The sequence below is a fragment of the Canis lupus genome, chromosome 7 (genome assembly GCF_048164855.1).
Source record: "Canis lupus baileyi chromosome 7, mCanLup2.hap1, whole genome shotgun sequence".
Taxonomy (NCBI): Eukaryota; Metazoa; Chordata; class Mammalia; order Carnivora; family Canidae; genus Canis; species Canis lupus.
Genome location: NC_132844.1, coordinates 70,562,496 through 70,583,794, shown reverse-complemented (window position 1 = coordinate 70,583,794; position 21,299 = coordinate 70,562,496). Strand labels below are relative to the sequence as shown.

The following is a 21,299-nucleotide window of genomic DNA, read 5'->3' as shown; positions in this document are numbered from 1 at the left end:
TGTGTTACACCCATACAATGAAGTCTTTCTTATTCAATCGTAAAAAGGAATAAAGTACTGATATGTACTACAATATGAATACAAGCCTCAAAAATTTTATGTAAGTGAAAGAAGGCAGACACAAAATGTCACATATTTGTTAATCCCATGGATATGAGATCCTACCAGAAAAGGGAAATTCACAGAAATAGAAAGCAGATAGTGATTGCCAGAGACTAGGAGTGGTAGGAGAATGAGAAGTGACTTAAAGAGTATGGAGTTTACCTGGGGTGATGAAATTCTTTTTGGAACTAGATGGAAGTAATAATTATAAAATATTTTAAATGTACTAAATGCCACTGAACTGTCAAAATGGTTAATTTAATTTAATGTTATTTAATGTTTGAATTTTATCTCAATAAAAGTAAGAAATCAAATCAATAGAAGTGACCTGCAAATGAAATAACAGAAGGTCACCAATTCATTTACTAATAGACAAAGTCCTTGGTTCAACACAACGCCAAGATGCCCAGTGCTACTCTCATCAGTCAAGAGCTGACATTGCTTAAACTGCATGATTTGTACTTATGTGAAGATGAAATGCCTACCTGTCTTTTGCTTAGTTTCTTCCCTCCTTGCTCCTGAAAAAGAAAATAGACAAAAATTTGGAGAGTTTAGAAAAAACAAAACAGGAAAAATCTGTTACATATTAAATTGAAACAAATTGCAAGTGTAGCAATAGAGTTGGTAATAGATTGGTATACTGGGAGGAAAATTTTATTTGCTATAATGTGAAGCTACTGAACCCCGTTTCTTTTTATTGTCTTATTCTTTTTATTTTCTTTTTACTGAGTTTGCTGCAATGATACACTTTCTAAGTGATTTAAGATTTGAAACTCACCATTTTTTATTTTCTCTGTAAATCATATGAAAAATATTGATAAAATAAGTGAAGTGATTCATAAATAAAGATATATAGATGATCAAATATTAGTTCTTTTAGGAGCAAATTCTGCTTTTACAAAATTCTAAAGTACCAAGAGCAATGCTTTTATCCAAGACAGGTTTTCCTTCAATAATATATTTTCTATTTTGGTGGAGATAAATTTCCCTTTGACTTCCTCCCTTTTCTCTAAATAAATGCATTAAATAATTAATTTTTTAAAATAACTGATACAACATAAAAATAAATTAAAAGAGGGTAAGACTTATCAGGTCATTAATTAATTAAATCTTCTGTTTATGGATGAAGAGAAAACTCCTTATTTCACATTTTCAAAACAAAATAGAAGAAATTTTTAATTTTCAGGATTCACAATCTCTTTATCTTATTTCTATTCATATGTTTTTCCCTTCTCATTTGTTCCTTCTGTTATTTCCTGTATGCTTGTAGAAGTTTCTTTAGCATTTCTTATGGGACAAATGTGGTAACTAGTTTCTTCTTTTCTTGACTTTTCTTTTTTCCATGCATTAAAGTTTTTATTTTGTCTTTTTTGCTGAAGTCTATTTTCACTGAATATATAGACTACTAGGTTGACAGTCTTTTCTTTCAGTATTTTAATGATTTCACTTTATTGTATTCTTGTTCCTATGATTTCTGGTGTGAAATAACCTGGTTTTGAAAATTTCTCCTTTGTTGTTTTACGTTAGATACCTCCAAGAGTTATTTATCTTCAGTTTTCAAAAATTATGATTGTAATATTTCTTTTTTTTTTTTTTGATTGTAATATTTCTAGGCTTGTTGCTGGTGTTGTTAATTTTAGTTACTTGATGGGTGTGAGGTGATATCTCATTGTAATTTTGACTTGCATTTCCCTGATAATGAGTGATATTGAGCATCTTTTCATGCATCTTCTGGCCATCTGTATATCTTCTTTGGGGAAATGTCCATTTATGTCTTCTCATCTTTTAATCAGGTTGTTTATTGGGTGTTTCTCTTACACTATCTAGCTCCATCCATGTTGTTGCAAATGGCAAGATTTCATTCTTTTTTATGGCTGAATAATATTCTATTTTGTATATATTCTATTTCTTCTTTATCCATTAATCTATCGATAGAGACTTGGGATGCTTCCATAATTTGGCTATTGTAGATAAGGCTGGAAGAGATGTGGGGATGGCTTATATCCTTTGTATAGAGAACTTTATATATTTTGGACACTAACCCTTTATCAGATATGTCATTTGCAAATATCATCTCCTATCTGCCACATCTCTTAGGTTGTCTTTTAGTTTTGTTGACTGTTTCCTGTGCTAGAACTTTTCATATTATCTCACATCTCCAAGGCTTTTGTTCATTATGTCTATGTTTTCCTATCTGTTCTTCAGCTAGGAAAATTCTGTGGATTTATGTTCCATCTTCTGGTCTTTTTGCTTATCATCTGCATTTTCCTATTGTGCTAATGCAGTAATATTTAAATTTCAGATGTTATATTTTTCAATTCTAAAATTTTGATTTAACTATTTTTTCTAGTTTCTTTTTTTTTAAGATTTTATTTATTTATTCATGAGAAAGAGAGAGAGGCACAGACACAGGCAGAGGGAGAAGCAGGCTTCATGCAGGGAGCCTGTGTGGGACTTGATCCCGGGTCTCCAGGATCACGCCCTGGACTGAAGGCGGCGCTAAACCGCTGAGCCACTGGGCTGCCCTTATTTTTTCCAGTTTCTATTTATCTGCTGTGAATTTTCATTCTTTTCATTTCTAATCTCTTTTATTTTACTTGATGTAGCCCAGCAACCATAGTCTCCCTCCCTTCTTTAAACATTTTTATATAAAGCTCTGTATATTCTTTACTCAGATCCCCCTAATGATAGAAAATATCTTGTATAACTGTAGTAAGATATCAAAGCCAAGAAATTGACATGGGTATAATACTGTTAACTATGCAACATACCTCATTTGAGTTTCATCATTTTTGCATGTGTGTGATATGCATGTGTGTGTTTATGCAATTTCTCCCATCTGTGTATATCCAGGTTTCCCTGGAGGAACAGCCTTAGAGTTCTGGTATTTTATGGGGCCAACTGAGTATACTTCTCAGATATTAAATGCTTAGCATTTAGAAGTCAAGCTACAGGGATGCCTGGGTGGCTCAGTGGTTGAGCATCTGCCTTTCGCTCAGGTCCTGATCCTGGGGTCCTGGGATTGAGTTCCGCATCATGTTCTCCACAGGGAGCCTGCTTCTCCCTCTGCCTATGTCTCTCTTTCTTTGTGTCTCTCATGAATAAATAAATAAAATCTTTTAAAAAAATTCTTTAATTCAAATAATTGATTTCCTTGCATGCTTTAATATATTTATAATAATTTAATTAAAAAATCTTTGCCTAATAAGTCCAACATTTAACACCCCAAGTTCCTCAGGCACAGTGTCTGCCTTTTTTTCATGTATGGGCCATACTTTCCTGTGTATTTGTGTGTCTCCAAATTTTTGGATAAAAACTAGTACTGTGTCAACTCTAGAAATCCAATTCCTCTCCTTCCTCCAAGGCATGTTATTGTTGTTGCTGCTCTTTATGTGGTTAGTGATTTGCCTGACTCTTGACTTCCCTGTAGTGTGTAGCCACTGTAGTCTCTGATTACTTAGCTTATTGGTCAGCTAATGATTAATCAGAGATTTTGTTATTGCCTTGAGGTAAAACATTTCCAACTTTTGCTAAGGGGTTCTCTGTATGGGTTGGGATATGCCTGTCTGCTTAGAAAGTTTACAACTTTGCTTTAGTCTCCATTTTCTGCTTCCAGCTTCAATCAGCTAGAGGTGAGAGATTGGAATGCTCTTAGGCTCCCCTGGGCATTCAACATAGCCCTGCACGTGCGAGCAGTTTTCTAGATTTCCAAGTCAGGATTTCTCAAAGTCCCCTTTGTACATCTCATTGCCCAGATCTTCCTTTAAAAGTTTTGTTCCGATTCTTATTTGCCTGACTGATATCATATTTCTAGGTAGATGTAAAAATGTGCAGTTGATTATTTTTGACAAATTCCCTGAGGATAGAGTTTTTCCCATTAAGGAAGTTCTAAGCCTGATCAAATAATGGCAACATCTTGTGAATGGTGCTTTTCCAGGGAGCTGTGAGACAGGTCAATATGGCAATACTTTGCTTGTTTCACAGCTACCATTGTTGCCAGGCTGCTGTTTTATTTTTTATTTTTTTTTATTTTTTTTTTTTTAACAGAGTCCAGAAGGAAATGTGCTCTGATAAACTGATTTTTTTTATTTATTTATGATAGTCACAGAGAGAGAGAGAGAGAGGCAGAGACACAGGCAGAGGGAGAAGCAGGCTCCATGCACTGGGAGCCTGATGTGGGATTCGATCCCGGGTCTCCAGGATCGCGCCCTGGGCCAAAGGTAGGCGCCAAACCACTGCGCCACCCAGGGATCCCCGCCAGGCTGCTGTTTTAAAGGCTATCACAGGGCAGTCCCGGTGACCTAGTGGCTTAGCGCCACCTTCCGCCAGGGGTGTGATCCTGGAGACCCAAGATCAAGTCTCACATCTGCCTCTCTCTCTCTCTGTCATGAATAAATAAATAAAATCTTTAAAAAAAAAAAAAAAGGCTATCACAGAGTTGGAGAGAGAGGGACAGGAGTAGGCCATGTTACAATGCACAAACTTGTACTGTTCTTATGTAGTTTAGCAGTTCTTCCCAAAGAAATAAGCTGTGAATTGTTGCACAACATTGTTTAATTTCTAGAGTTGATTGATTTTGGCAATAAGCCCAGTATTTTCCTTGCCTTTTTTTTTTTTGTATATTTTTTATTTACTTTTTTGGAGAAGTGTATTTACGCAGATTCTTACTCTGCCAATCAGGAAGTTCTACCTTAAAGGTAAATTTGTACAATGTTATTTTGATGTTTCTCTGACATTTCCAGTAACTGGTATATGCTATACAAGAAACTGAAAGTAGCTTCAGTATTTGTTTATAACTCAAAATGTTTTTTTAATGTACTGTAAAGTTGGATTTTTGATTACACAGTAAATTAACTCAAAAATGGTCTTCTTCGGGGATCCCTGGGTGGCTCAGTGGTTTAGTGCCTGCTTTCGACCCAGGGCATGATCCTGGAGTCCCGGGATCGAATCCCATGTCAGGCTCCCTGCATGAAGGCTCCTTCTTCCTCTGCCTGTGTCTCTGCCTCTCTCTCTGTGTCTCTCATGAATAAATAAATAAAATCTTTTAAAAAAATGACCTTCTTCATTAATACTAGTTCATCCAAAGCTTTGTATAAACATGTTATTTTATAAATTGAATGTGACAACCTTTAACTTTAACTAATATTTGCAAGCCTGTGAATCTTTCTGTGCATTGTTTTAGTGGTTTTTCAAAACCCAAACTCTAAACCGTTTGAAGAATTCTTTCACATATGAATCATTACAATGTCCATTTGTACACTTTTATTTTAAAATTATTTACTGGCAAAGTATACTGACTAATCTCTGGCAGTTCCTCTCCCAATACTTGGAACAGAGAGTTAATATTTGTGCACATGCCTTAGGAATAGGGGTTGGGGGCAGATGGACAAGTTGGCTTCCCATGGCAGGCCCTTTCCCTGCACACATGAAAACCTCCTCTTCTCCACAACTTTAGCCACTAATGCCACTTCTGCTGCTGCTGCCAATGTCACTGTCACATATCTGGGCCCAGTTCAAAGCCCAGTCACTTCCCTGGCCCCATGGTGTTCTGTTCTGCCACAGGTATTTGGGAATGCACTGGGCCAATCACTGTTGGTGCACCGATAGTGTTACCTGGAAGCCTGAGCCCACTGTGTGTGGACTGCTGCTGGAACACAAATGCTTGCATGTACTGTGAATCAATTCACTGCTTTCTCTGCTCATATGCATGGTCTATTGTCTTACTGGACTTCATTTATAAAACAGATATTCAAAGATAAACTTACAAAAAATTCAATATAATGAAAGAACATTATACCAAGGATATTCTCAGCACTGAGCCCTGAACAGCTGCATAAATTGCATATCTATGAAGCCAGTCCTGCACACATCCTTTTCATGAAAAATGTCATTGCAGGATTTTAGTGGTTACATATGCAGTATATGTGTAGCACTATGAGGACTAACATAAGAATACATGGATATAACTAGCTTTGTGGGCCCACATCTGGGGCTGACCATGCAGAATCTTTGCAATTTCGTAGGTCTGAATATTCCCATTAGAGTTATAATGACTTATTGGGGCAAGAGTCACACAAATAAAAACCAGTCTATCTCTTTTATCACCTATGAGATTAAAACAGCAGCTTTCCTATTGTCAGTTCTAATAATAGTCTCTGGTAAAATATTTGCAATTAGTCCTTATACAGATTTTGTATCTGAAATTCTTAAATTAGATTGCATGACTATATATTTTGTACCAGATTCTAATAGTATAGTGAGTGTTTCAATGTATGATTAGGAATGTTAAAATATATTTGTTCAAACTTTGCTTCTGTTTTGTACCAATATCCATTTTTATTGTTGTGTTGACAATGTTATATTCATTTAAATTTTTTTATTTTGTCTTGCTTTTATTTAATAGTATTTTTAATTCAGTGTTTTTGTTTTCAGAATAAAATATATTTTGTAGGATTTCATTCAATAATAATAATTTATTCCTATTGCCTTCTATGAATAGTGACAAAATCCCACTTTATTTATTTGGTTGTTTCTACATGTTCAGGATTTTTGAATTTGTAGGTACTGTATAATATGTTATTCTAATGAGGTTTTTTTTTTTTGCAGAAAACAATGTTAAAAATTGTGAAAAAATGTAGTAAAAATTCCTTAACATTTCCCCATAACTTTTGCTTGAAAATTAAGAATTTCTTATACTTTCACGTTGTTTATGATAAAATATATTCTATTTTAATCCTCCATCTAACTTAGTATCCATTCTCTAATATAAGAACCTATTCTCTAATTAGAAAAATAACTCCTTCATGTGACCATTAAGATTTTGATTAAATGCTATCAGTGGATTGAACTCATGACTTTTTTGGAAAAATACTTAATAAAAAGAAAGATCTCATTATTAAAATTCTTTTTTATATAGAGTCAAATATGGTACTTTACAACTTCAACCATTTATTTCTAATCCTAACAGTTGAAATAATGGAAGAGAGAGAAAATCTTCTTTTAATGACAAGTTATCAAAATAATCAAATATTTTACATGTAACTCAAATACTGTGGATTTCTCTGTTAAATATTATTTATACTGTTAATTTTAGAGACATGTTTTCAGAACCTTTATAATTCTGGGAATAATATACTTGATGAATTGTAGTTTGTCAAAATCTCTCTTAAATATGTTGCTTAGAAGTAAATATAAAAAGTGAAAAGTGGTCTGCCCTGGTGGCCCAGTGGTTTAGCAGGACCTTCAGCCCGGGGTGTGATCCTGGAGACCCGGGATCGAGTCCCACATCAGGTTCCCTGCATGGAAGCTTGCTTCTTCCTCTGACTGTGTCTCTGCCTCTCTTTTTTTCTCTCTCTCTCTGTCTGTCATGAATAAATAAATAAAATCTTTTTTTAAAAAGTGAAAAGTAAACAAAAGAGACTATTACATTTTTAACCTCCAATTCTGTTTTTATAATGAAGTTAGAGCCTGCTTATCTCTGTTATAATCATCATTCAGAAACCATGTCAAAATTAGAGTAGTAAACACTTAAGATATCATGATTTTACATATTTACTAACTTACCACTATCACGATATTCCTTTATGAACAGAGAAATAATAATGATGAAGGTCTCTAGGAGTAAGAGGCAATTGAAGTTTGTATCTACTCCAGGGTGGAACTCTGAAAAATCAATGCCAAAGAATTTTCTTATTAACATCCAGACCATCTTATTGCTGTTTCTTTCTTTTTTTTTTTTTTTTAAATTTATGATAGTCACACACACACAGAGAGAGAGAGGCAGAGACACAGGCAGAGAGAGAAGCAGGCTCCATGCACCGGGAGCCCGATGTGGGATTCGATCCCGGGTCTCCAGAATCGCGCCCTGGGCAAAAGGCAGGCGCTAAACCGCTGCTCCACCCAGGATTCCCTTATTGCTGTTTCTACCATACAAGTTTTATTCTATACTTCCAGTAACCTATAGGTCTATGACCAAGTTTCAATTTTCAGAGATAAAGCTAAGCAATTTTCAGAGATAAAGCTAAGGAGATGACAGCAGCCACTCAGAAGACAGCATGGGATTGAATATCTCAGGGTGGGCCAAAGGTTAGGGAGATGCTCATTCCATGAGTTTTGAAAAATTCTTGAGTGTGAACACTTCACAGTAAATGAGGGAATATCTGTCAAGTTTCAGGGCTCTTCTCATCACTTTACTATACTCTATGGAGCCAAAAATGATATAGCCAGACTTTGGTCCAGAAACCAAATCAAGTCTAATATATATTTTTGGAAGATTTGTGATTTCAGGATAGATTTCAGTTTTTAAAATCAGACATGTGAAAAAAATGCTCCACATCACTTGTCATCAGGGAAATACAAATCAAAACCACGATGTGATACCACCTTACACCAGTCAGAATGGCTAAAATTAACAAGACAGGAAACAATAAGTGTTGGCAAGGATGTGGAGAAAGGGGAACCCTCTTACACTGTTGGTGGAAATGCAGCTGGTACAGCCCACTCTGGAAAACTGTATAGAGTTTCCTCAAGAAGTTAAAAATAGAGATACCCTTCAAGTAATCAATTTCACTACTGAGTATTTACCTCAAAGATACAGATGTAGTGAAATGAAGGAGTACCTACACCCCAATGTTTGTAGTAGCAATGTCCACAATAGCCAAACTGTGGAAGGAACTGAGATGTCCTTCAACAGATCAATGGATAAAGAAGATGTGGTATATTTATATAAAGGAATAATACTTGGCCAGCAGAAAGGATGAATACCTACCATTTATATCGACATGAATGGAAATGGAGGGTATTATGCTAAGTGAAATAAGCCAATAACAGAAAGAGAATTATCATATGGTGTCACTCATATGTGAAATACAAGAAATAATGCAAGGAACCACAAAGAAAGGAGGGGAAAGTGAAGGGGAAAAATCATAGAGGAAGCCAAACCATGAGAGACTTTTAACTCTGGGAAGCAAACTGAGAGTTACTGAAGGGGTGGGTTGTTGAAGGGTGGATAGGGTAACTGGGTGACAAGCATTAAGGAGGGCACATGACATGATTACTAAGTGTTATATGCAAATGATGAATTATTGAAAATTACCTCTGAAACTAAGGATGTACTATATGTTGGCAAGTTGAATTTAAAGAAAAAAAAAGAAAAAACAAGGTAAAGTCATTGAAAAAAAGAAAAAAGTGATGCAAAAATAATATGAAATTCAAATGTCAGTGTCCACAGAACTCAACTATGTTCAATCATGGTGTATGGCTTATAACTGCTTTTCACTACAATAACAAAGATGAGGAGTTGTAATCAAGACAGTTTGTAGTGCAGTGATGGAGTTATAACATCATTTGAGTCACTTGACTATAACAATACAACTACATTTTGTCTTTGTTTTATTACCAGGGAATACCAGTCATGCCAAAACAAGAAAAGAAGGGAAGGCCAAAGTAGACTTTGAAAAAAACATCTTAAGTTATATTGGAGTGGATTATTTTCTTATTGAATTACATGTATTCATTATGCAATGACACTATAGCAAGAAAACAACAGAGTGAGAAAATGGTGGCAGACTAGCAGGACCCCAGGATTGCTTCCACCTATGAATGCAACTGGTAACTATCAAATAATCTTAAATACCCCAGAAACTGGCCTGAAGACAAGAAAAAATTCCACAACTAAAGGTAGATAAGATACCACATTGAAGAATTTAGGAAGTGCATAGACATAATTTAAGGAAGAAATGATCCCTGGCTTCTATACAGGGGAGGAAGCTCTGTTTATGAAGAAGGATAAGAGAGTGACAGAGAGAGAAAGAGAGAGAGTGAGGGAGAGAGAGAGAGAGAGAGAGAGAGAGAGAGAGAGAACACACAGAGGAATGAACCAGGAGAAAATTTCCCATAGTCATTGGCTTGGAAAGCGAAAGTGGTTAAATTTCATGAATTCTTGCCATCAAAGGGGACTAACCTGAAGTATTAAATGTCAGGGAGCTTGGCTCCAGTAGGTCTTGAAGGCACTGGGGCTGCTCTTGGAAAGAAGGCAAACAATTCATAGAGATGCAGCATGGAAACAGTGATCTGAAGAGTACCTGGGGTGCACAGTGGGGAAATTATTTCCCCCCCTCAGAGTGTGTCCCTGAGAGGGAGAGTTCACAGAGACACCTCTCCAAAAACAAAGGAACTAGCTGGCATCATTTCCCTTTCCTGTCCCTTATCAGAAGCCCATGGCCACCTGTGGGAACTAGCACAATACCAATACTGACTGCCTAACTGGCATACACCAAGCCTCACACCCTGCACTCTAGTAGAACTTCCTTTCTCAGCCAAGCTGGCCTCAGTCCCAGCATGACATGTCATTCCCCCAGAAGACAGCAGAAACCCTTGCCCACATGATTTCTCCCAACCAGAGAAGTATGCAGGGCCTCCTCTGGTGGAGGAAGTAACAGGTTTTATTTCACCAATAGACCACAATACACCTAGTTAAACTCACTATATTCAGACCAGGGACCAAACACTTGCCACAGGCAAGGAGAGCCTCTGAAGACCACTGCTTGAAGAATAGAGCAGTCAGAGCAAAACTGTACAGCACATGCAGCACTAAGTGGAGACACTTCCTAAAGCACCAGGCCCTGGAAATTACATGCCCTCTTCTTCATAAGCCATTATTTTCAGGAGCAGGAGACATAACTGGGTTTTCTAACAGAGAGAAGGTGGCAGAGATTTAGGCAAAATAAGAAGACAAGAATTTCTCCCAAATGAAAGAACAAGATAAGACCAAGGCCAGAGATCTAAATAAAACAGATATAAGTAACATGCATGATGGAGAATTTAAAACAATGATTATAAGGATACTCACTGGACTTGAAAAAATAATAGAAGACATTAAGAGGGAAAATGGCAGCAGAATAGGACCATAGGCTCATCTCATCCCATGGACATAACTAGATAACTATCAAATCATCCTAAATACCAAAGAAACCACCATGAAGAGTGACAGAACTAATTCCACAATTAAAGGGAGAGAAGAGGACACCCTAAAAAAGTAGCAGGTGCAGAGATATGGTTTATGGGAGAAATGAATAGCAGGTGCTGTGGAAATCAGAGAGAGCTGTGGTCAAGAGAAAGGCAAGGAAGAAAGGAACACACAGTGGAATGCACAAGGAGAATGTTTCTCCAAATCCATCAGCTTGGGAAATGAAAGAGGCTAAATTTCATGAGTTCTTACAATCAGTGGAACTGGAGTTTTAAAGTTCAGCAGGCTTGGGTGGGATAGAGACCTGAAGGCACTGCCCTGCTTCTGGAAAGAAGACAGGCAAATAACCTGGGGGACAGAGAGTGTGTAAAAAGAGATCTGAAAAACACCTGGGGCACACAGTGGGGAGATTATTCACTCTTTTTTGAAGCATATCTCTGAGAGGCAGCATTCACAGAGACAATCTCTGGGAACAAAGAAACTGGCTGTCACCATGTCTCTGCCCTGCCCCTCAGCATAAACACAAATCCACCTTGGGAAGCAGCACAATGCTGACACATCTACTTAACTTGCTCATTAAAGCCTATCTCCTCGCACTCTGGCAGGACTGCCTTTCTCAGTCAAGCTTGCCTCAGTCTCAGTGTAGTGGCCCCTGCCCTAGAAGACCAGAACAAACTACTACCTACATCACATTTCCCAACCAGAGAGTTTTGTAGGCCTCCATTCTGGTGGAAGTGATGTCAATTATCCCATCACAAGCAGACCAGAGCACACTTACTTAAAACTTGCCACATTCAGGCCAGAGACAAAGCACTGCCCACAGAAGGCAAGCAGAGCCTCTGTAGATGGCAGGCCTGAAGGATAGTCAGCCAAAACACAATAACAGAGCACACAAAGCACATATAAGAAACATTTCCTAAGTTCCAGGCCCTGGACACTACGTGATCTCTTCTTCATTAAGCCAAAATTTTCAGGAGCAGGAGACATAATTTCTAACACAGAGAAGGGAGAGGCTTAGACAAAATTCAAAGATGGAAAAACTTATGCCAAATGAAAGGACAAGATAAGGTCACAGCCAGAAATCCAGAGCAAAACAGATATAATAACATACCTGATGGAGAATTTAAAGTGGTACAAGTATACTCACTGGGGTTAAGAAAAGAATAGAAGACAAGACAAAAAGGAGATTCTTACCACAGATATAAGAGGTTAAAAAGAGTTGATCAGAGATGAAGAGTGCAATCAATTATATTGGATACAGACTCGATTCAATGAACACAGGCTGGAAGAAGCAAAGGGACAAATTAGTGACTAGAAGACAAAATAATGGAAAATAATGAAGGTGAACAAAAGAGAGAAAAGAATTATGCAAAGTGAGAATAGACTTAAGGAATTCAGTTACTCCATCAAACATAATAACATTCATATTATAGGAGTCTCAAAACAAGAAGAGGGAGAAAAGGGAGAACATTTATTTGAAGAGCTAATAGCTCATACCTTCCCTATTCTGGGGAAGGAAACGGACATCCAGACCCAAGAGGCACAATTGGGTCTTGATGGCAGAACTGCCATCAAACACGACAGGAGTTAGACCAACAGTAACACATATTGTCACTAAACTGGCAAAACATAGTGATAAAGAAAAAAATTTTAAAGCAGCAAGACAAAAGAAGAAGTAACATAGAGAGGAAAACCCATAAGACTAGCAGGAGATTTTTCAGCTGAAGCTTTCCAAGCCAGAAGGCAGTGCCATGATATATTCAAAGTGCTAAGTGAGAAAAATCTGTAGCCAAGTATACTCTATCCAGCAAGGGTATCTTCAGAATAGAAGGAGAGAGAAAGTTTCCCAGGCAAACAAAAACTAAAGGAGTTCATGGCCACTAAACCACTCCTGCAAGAGGTATTAAAGGGGACTGTGATTGGAAAAGAGAGACCAAAAGTGACAGTAAAAAAGTAGAAAACACAAAATAGTAAAAATGCATATATCTATAAAAAATAAGTAAAAACTCACAAAAAGGATATAAAATATAATAACATATACTTAAAACATGGAGAGGACAAGAGAAAAGAATGTCTTCAAACTAAAATGACCATAAACTGGGCGGGGCAAGATGGCAGAAGAGTAGGAGGGTCCCCAAGTCACCTGTCCCCACCAACTTACCTAGATAACTTTCAAATCATCCTGAAAAACCTATGAATTTGGCCTGAGTTTTAAAGAGAGAACAGCTAGAATGCTACAGAAAGAAGGGTTTTTGCTTCTAACAAGGTAGGAAGATTGAAAAAATAAAAAAAAAAAGAATCAAGTGGGGGAGGGGCCCCCACTAGGAGCTAGGCTAACGCTGGGTGGCGAAAGCCTCTGGGACAGGAAAGCCCAGAAGTGGGAACTTTAAAAATTCACACCAGATTCTTTCCCTAGAAAGAAGAACTCATCACAAAAGAAAGAATCAAAAACAGTACTCTCTGCCACAGAGTTACAGAATTTGGATTACAATCTGATGTCAGAAAGCCAATTCAGAAGCAATTATAAAGCTACCAGTGGCTCTGGAAAAAAGCATAAAGGATTCAAGAGACTTCATGACTGCAGAATTTAGATCTAATCATGCCAAAATTAAAAAATCATTTAAATGAGATGCAATCCAAACTGGAAGTCCTAACAAGGAGGATTAATGACATAGAGGAAGGAGTGAGTGACATAGAAGACAAGTTGATGGCAAGGAAGGAGGAAAAAAGAGAAAAACAATTAAAAGACCATGAGGAAAGGTTAAGGGACATAAATGACAGCTTCAGAAGGAAAAATCTACATTTAATTGGGGTTCCAGAGGACGCTGAAAGAGACAGAGGACCAGAAAGTGTATTTGAACAAATCATAGCTGAGAACTTCCCTAACATGGGAAGGGAAACAGGCATTCAGATCCAGGAGATAGAGAGGTCCCCCCCTAAAATCAATAAAAACCGTTCAACACCTTGACATTTAATAGTGAAACTTGCAAATTCCAAAGATAAAGAAAAGATCCTTAAAACATCAAGAGACAAGAGATCCCTAACAATTATGGGGAGAAGTATTAGGTTAACAGCAGACTTCTCCACAGAGACCTGGCAGGCCAGAAAGGGCTGGCAGGATATATTCAGGATCCTAAATGAGAAGAACCTGCAGCCAAGAATACTTTATCAGCAAGGCTCTCATTCAGAATAGAAGGAGAGATAAACAGCTTCCAAGATAGGCAGAAACTGACAGAATATGTGACCTCCAAACCAGCTCTGCAAGAAATATTAAGAGGGACTCTGTAAAAGAAAGAGGATACCCAAAGAAATAAGCCACAAAACAGGGACTGAATAGATATTATGATGACAATAAATTCATATCTTTCAATAGTAACTCTGAACGTGAATGGGCTTAATGATCCCATCAAAAGCCGCAGGGTTTCAGACTGGATAAAAAAGCAAGACCCATCTATTTGCTGTCTACAAGAGACTCATTTGAGACCTAAGGACACCTCCAGCCTGAAAATGAAAGTTGGAGAACCATTTACCACTCAAATGGTCCTCAAAAGAAAGCAGGGGTAGCCATCCTCATATCAGATAAATTAAAGTTTATCCCGAAGAGTATAATAAGAGATGAAGAGGAACACTCTATCATACTTAAAGAATCTATCCAACAAGAGGACCTAACAATCATGAATATTTATGCCCCTAATATCGGAGCTGTCAAGCATATCAGTCAATTAATAACCAAAGTTAAGACATTCTTAGATAATAATGCACTTATACTGGGAGACTTTAACATGGCCTCAGTGTCCATCAAAAGATGAATGGTTAAAGAAAATGTGGTCTATGTATACAATGGAATATTCCTCAGCCATTAGAAATGACACATACCCACCATTTGCTTCAACGTGGATGGAACTGGAGGGTATTATGCTAAGTGAAGTAAGTCAATCAGAGAAGGGCAATCATATGGTTTCACTCATACGGAGAAAATAAAAAGTAGTGAAAGGGATTATAGGGGAAAGGAGAGAAAATGAATGGGAAAAATCAGAGAGGATGACAAAACAGGAGAGACTCCTAACTCTGGGAAACGAACAAGGGGTAGTGGAAGGGGAGGTGGGCAAGGCGTTGGGGTGACTGGGTGATGGGCACTGAGGCGGGCACTTGAGGGTTGAGTACTGGGTATTATACTATATGCTGGCAAATCAAACTCCAATAAAAAATTATACATAGTAAAAAAAACACCCTCCCAATAAAATCCAGTTAAAAAGTGTGCAGAAGACACGAACAGACATCTATGTATATATACATATACATACATTTCTCCAAATACACACACATACATACATTCACACAAGGGAATATTATTCAGCCATAAAAAGGAATGAATCTTGTCATTTGCAACAATGTGAATAGATCTAGAGAGTATAATGCTAAACAAAATAAATCAGTCAGAGAAAGACAATACCATATGATTCCACTCATATGTGGAATTTAAGAAACAAAACAAACAAACAAAAAGGAAGACAAATCAAAAAACAAACTATTAACTATAGAGAACAGAGGGTGACCAAAGGGGAGATTGGTGGGAGGATAAGTGAAATAGATGATGGGGGTTAAGAATACACTTATCATCATGAGCATTGGGTAAAGTATACAATTGTTGAATCACTACCTTGTACGCCTGAAACTAATATAACACTATATTAACGATGTTGGAGTTAGAATTAAAAACTTAGTAAATATTTTTTAAAAACAAAAAGGCAACCTACTGAGGGGGAGGAGACATTGCAAATAATATATATGATAAGTGACTAATATCCAACATATATAAAGAACTTATACGCAACTGATAAATTACTGAACTCTACATCTGAAACTAATACTATATGTTAACTAATTGATTTTAAATAAAAATAAATTAAAAAAAGAACTTCTACAACTCATCACCCCCCTTCCCCAAAAAATTCACTTAAAAATATTCAGAGGACCTAAACAGACATTTTTCCAAAGAAGACATAAATGGCCAAGAGACACATATAAAGATGCTCAAAATCACTAATTATCGTGAAAATGCAAAACAAAACCACAATGGGCTATCACCTACACCTGTCAGAATAGTTAAAATCAAAATGATAAGATATAGCAAGTGTTGACAAGAATGTGGAAAAAGAATCCTTGTGAACTATTGATGGGAACTAAATTGCTGCAGCCACTGTGTAAAACCATATGGATTTTCCTCAAAAGATTAAAAATAGGGACACTTGGGTGGCTCAGCATCTGCACCATCTGTCTTTGGCTCAGGGCATGATCCTGCAGTCCTGGGATCGAATCACACATCGGGCTCCCTGCATGAAGCCTGCTTCTCCCTCTGCCTACATCTCTGCCTTTCTTTGTCTCTGATGAATAAATAAATAAAATCTTTTAAAAAAGCATTAAAAACAGAACTACCCTATGATCCAGTAATTATACTATTGGATATTTACCCAAGGAAAATGAAAATAGTAATAGAAAAGATATATGAAAACACCCCTACGTTTATTGCAGCATTATTTACAATAGCCAAGATATGGAAGTAACCCAAGTGTCCATGGATAGATGAATGGATAAAAACGTGATATCTGTCTATCTTGGAATATTGCTCACCTATAAAAAGGTCAAGATCTTGTCATTTGCAACAACATGGGTGGACCTACAGGGTATAATGCTTAGTGAAATAAACCAGTCAGAGAAATATGAACAAGTTATGATTTCACTCATATGTGGAATTTAAGAAACAAAACAAATGAATAAATAATGAAAAAAGATAGATAAACAGACTCTTAAATATAGGGAACACAGTAGTGGTTGCTGCAGGGGTGATTTATGGGGGAAAGGGTGAAATAGATAAAGGGGTTATGAGCACATTTTTTTTAATGTTTCAACTTTTTATTTAAATTCTAACTAGTTAACATATAGTGTAATATAATTTCAGAAGAATTCAGTGATTCATCATTTACAATACCCAGTGAAAAGCACACTTATCTTGAGTACTGAGAAATGTATCAAATTGTTGAATCTTTATATTGTATATCTGAAACTAACTTTATGTCTTTACTATTTTTCAATTAAAAAAAGAAAAAGAAATGATTACCTACCAAAAAGGTTTTGCAGAAAATACTGCTGAAGATCATCATGTAGTCCTATATGTCATTCAGATGATTTAAATTTTTTTAAGGACAAGTGACTTAAATAAATGAGATAAATACAAGGATTTAAATAGCTGAGATATAGTTATTCTTACTCAATTGATCTGGCTATTATAATACAACTCTGTTATATCCTCATTTCTTTTTGTTTTATATTTTCATCTTTCTTCTTGCTAGAGATAAATCTTTGTTTTTTTCTCAGCCAAATGCCTGATAAGGAGGCTTGGATTTATGTACATAATCACCATTGGTACTATTTGAGCAGGAGGCTTTTGTCCGGCTGTCCTCCTAAGTACTTTGGCCATCTTTGGATTGTTACTTTTGATGTTGCATCTCATCTTCTTCCTCTAAAATAGGAAGACCAGACTACTTGCTTTTGTTTTAGCTGTCATGTATAGTAACACTAATTCTCCATTTGTTGTACATGCCCTCGTAGAGATCAATAATAGTGACTTATTGCTAACTCAGCTGCTCATTTTTCAATGTCCTTAAATATTCTACAGCAGGTATGTCTACCACTCCATTCTTTTTTGAAATGTAACTTGATTTGTATTTCTATAAAACATTGTTTCTTATCTCCCCACCCCCAAACTCTCATTCTCTCTCTCTCTCTCTTTTTTTTTATTGGAGTTCAATTGGCCAACATATATAGCATATCACCCAGTGCTCATCCCATCAAGTGCCCATCACCCAGTTATTTATTTTTGTCCTCATATTTTTCCACTACTGAATATTACTTTGACATTAAGCAAAGGATTATATATGACATACATAAAATCATAATTAAGACAATGAGAAAAATTGTCTTAAATTTCAAAAGTGATATGGAATTATTACTGAGAAAGAGAATATGACAAACTATATTTCCTATTCTGTTATATTTGCCTAAAATTCTAAATAGGTTAGTCAATAGTAGCAAAAATGCCTCTGTGTAAGACATGGTCTTGTATATAAAACAAGAAAACATAGGAGAAATTGTACACAACTATGTTTCACACAGCTTATTGTGGAAAAGGGAAACACTTTTTTTAAATATTATAAAGCAAATAAAAATGGAAAGTAAACATCAAAGTAGTCCAATGCCATATTCTTGCAAGAAGCATTTTTAGAGTATAATATAAATCTTATGCAAGTAATAACTTGAATGATACTCCACTGGTGAACAATTTCCATTTTGCATCTGGACAGTCCTTGATTATTTTCCCAACCATAAAAAGTTACTCACGTATTGACAGTCTTAGTAAATATCAATTTTTAAAGTACTTACTATGAATCAGAATTATAATCAGTATAGGTTGGATCCTACTCTAGTCCTAAGACCCCTAGTTGGTGCACCTTAAAATTCATTCACTATGAATATTAATAGCCTTTTAGAATTCTACAGCAATATGTTTCTTTAAAAAAGCTTTTATTTCATTATTACACAGAGTGGCCAGTATGAGAGTATCAGTTTTTAATCCTATTGTGTCATCTTTTTCAACTTTTAGAATGTAAATATCACATATATTAAATGCTAATTCTTGGACATATTTTTGAAATAAATGACATTCTAATGACATATAGAAAAGGATGGATTGAAGTGAGCTAGGAGTTGGAATTGTGAGGTTAGAGAGTACAGCAAAATTTAAACTACATAGAAAACATCTCACCTGGGAGCATTACTGATAGAAGAGAAAAATATAGGGACACAGAGATTCTCCAAAATTAGAGTGCATGGGTGAAAATGAAAAAGGAGAATCTTTCTTCTTATTGGAAAGAAATATCTAATGAGAGAGGTTATCAAACTGAGAACTTTGGGACCATTTATAATTATGGAGTGAGAAGAAACGAGATGTCAGGTTGACCAGACCTGACAGAATAATAGATTCAACTCTTAGCTATTGCACCCTGGTGTCTGCTCTATCTTTGTGGCTCAAATACTTTTCTTAGGAACATTAGACATGTGGACTTATACACACACACACACACACACACACACACAAATAATAATAGCAGTAAACAAGTAAAACTTACTATTTTGTGTCTCATTATTCATACATAAATTTGTATCTTGACCTATTTGCTGAGTCACCATTTCAGGAAGGAGTTCTTTTCAGGTCGTTCAATTGTAATCTAAAGGAAATTCCCAACTCTATTCTGAGCTGTGTTGGCAGGATTCTGAAATGTCTTTGTGTTCCTTATACAAGCACAGAAATGAGTGATTTTACCACCCAGGGCAAAATCCTGGATTAGACAGAAGCTCAGTCACATGCACCAGTAGCATGAAGGTATCTTAACACTGCTCTCTGTAGCTAGGTGGAATATGGACTTATTCCAGAAGCAAGGGTACTCTGGACTTTGGACTTTATAGACTCATAAAACATTTTAGTTGCAATTGTTCATTTAGTCATTTGAATACATGCAGTTTGTTTGTTTGTTTGTTTGTTTTTGGTCTCTGTCTAGATCTCCAGTGAATAGAAGTGGTAAGTGTGGATATCTTTTTGTTCCTGAACTTAGAGGAAAGATTAGATATTTTCATTATTTATTATGATATTATTTTCATAAATGGCCTTCATTAGTTGAAAACATTCCCTTCTAGTGTGTTAAGTGTTTTGTTTTTTAATTAGGAAAAGACATTGGATTTTGTCATTTTTTTTCTTCCTTTGAGGTGATAATGTGTTTTTTCTCATCATTCTCTTAATATCGTGTATTATATTGATTGGTTTTTGTATGTATGTAAAACCTTTTTTAAGGTTTTTCTTAAAGTTTTGAAAAGCTATTAGCCAGAATCATGGTGTAATAAGATACAATATTTTTCCTTTTTTAAAAAAGTGAATACATGTGTAGAGTTAAGAAGCTATTACACATTTATGATTTAATAAAATAATTCTAAAGGAAAAAAAATAAGGTTTTTATCTGCCAAGTACAATATCTGGACTTCCTCAGGAACAATTGCTATTTATTTTTTCCCCTATGTATTAACAATGCTTTCTGCTTCATTGCTTGCTTCATGACTCTTTTGTTGAAAACTAGACATTTCTAGTGAAGGGGACCATAAGAGAATGGGGAAACTAAGTGCAAAAAATTAGAGAGGAAGACAAACCATGAGAGACTCCTAACTCTTGGAAACAAAGGGTTGCAAAAAGGGAGGTGGGTGGGGGGATGGGGTAACTAGGTGATGGGCATTAGGGAAGGCACATGATGAGATGAGCACTGGGTGTTATATGCTGGTAAATTGAATTTCAACAAATTTTTTAAAAAAGAAAGAAAACTAGATATTTGAAATATTGTGATGTTTCAACTCTAGAAATGTTGTTGCTGCTTGTATGTTTATTTAAAGACTTTTTTTAAAGCCTAATTCCTCAAATTTACATTTTTGTTTGTTTGCTGTAGCCATTGAAATCTCATTCAGCTTGCTTGGTCATTAGCTAATGATTGAACAGAGAACATTTTTGGCACCAAAAAGAAATCCCAGTCTTTGACAAGGAGCTGTATGTGTATATTGAGGCTGTACATGTACATTAAGTGCTCAGGCAGGCAGTTTACAGCACGCCTTGTTTTCACTATCTGCTTGCATCAGGGTCAGCAATAAGTGAAAGATCAAGATTGTTTTCAGGTCTTTTCTGAGCATACACACAACTATACAGAGTCTCTAGCTGAGCCTACAACATAGCTGTGCAGATTCTCAGAGCCATATGGGAGCTTTTGAAAGACTATATAGGGGCAGCCCGGGGGGCTCAGTGGTTTAGCACCGCCTTCAGCCCAGCGCCTGATCCTGGGGACCTGGGATGGAGTCCCAGGTCGGGCTCCCTGCATGGAGCCTGCCTCTCCCCTCTGCCTGTGTCTCTGCCTCTCTCTCTGTGTGTCTCTCATGAATAAATAAATACAATCTAAAAAAAAAACAAGACTATATACATCCCATTCCTCAAACTTTATACATTGCCTTCTCCAGGTCTAGAATTAGTACTTCTCTAAGAAAGTTTGATTTGTGTTAATAAGAAGTAATAGTAAATGACCAAAATTGTACACTTTCCATTTTAATCCCATATGTAAATAATTGTAAATTATCACTACAAGAA

General features: G+C 36.2%; 1 protein-coding gene across 2 annotated transcripts in view; it reads right to left on the bottom strand.

Annotated features, from left to right (window-relative positions):
* The window catches only part of LOC140637268 (butyrophilin subfamily 1 member A1-like), a 73,453-nt gene extending 54,061 nt beyond the window's left edge, over positions 1–19,392 (bottom strand). Inside the window, exons 1-3 of one of the 2 annotated variants that reach the window (XM_072833595.1) lie at positions 19,255–19,392; positions 7,666–7,764; positions 588–620 (exon numbers count right to left, since the gene is read on the bottom strand). In XM_072833595.1, the coding sequence (XP_072689696.1) occupies positions 588–620; positions 7,666–7,764; positions 19,255–19,315 (193 nt within the window). In that variant the 5' untranslated portion in view covers positions 19,316–19,392. Of the gene's footprint in view, positions 1–587; positions 621–7,665; positions 7,765–10,063; positions 10,203–19,254 lie in introns of those variants that run through there. The other variant, XM_072833594.1, reaches the window with a different exon arrangement.
* Between the last annotated feature and the right edge of the window lie 1,907 nt (positions 19,393–21,299).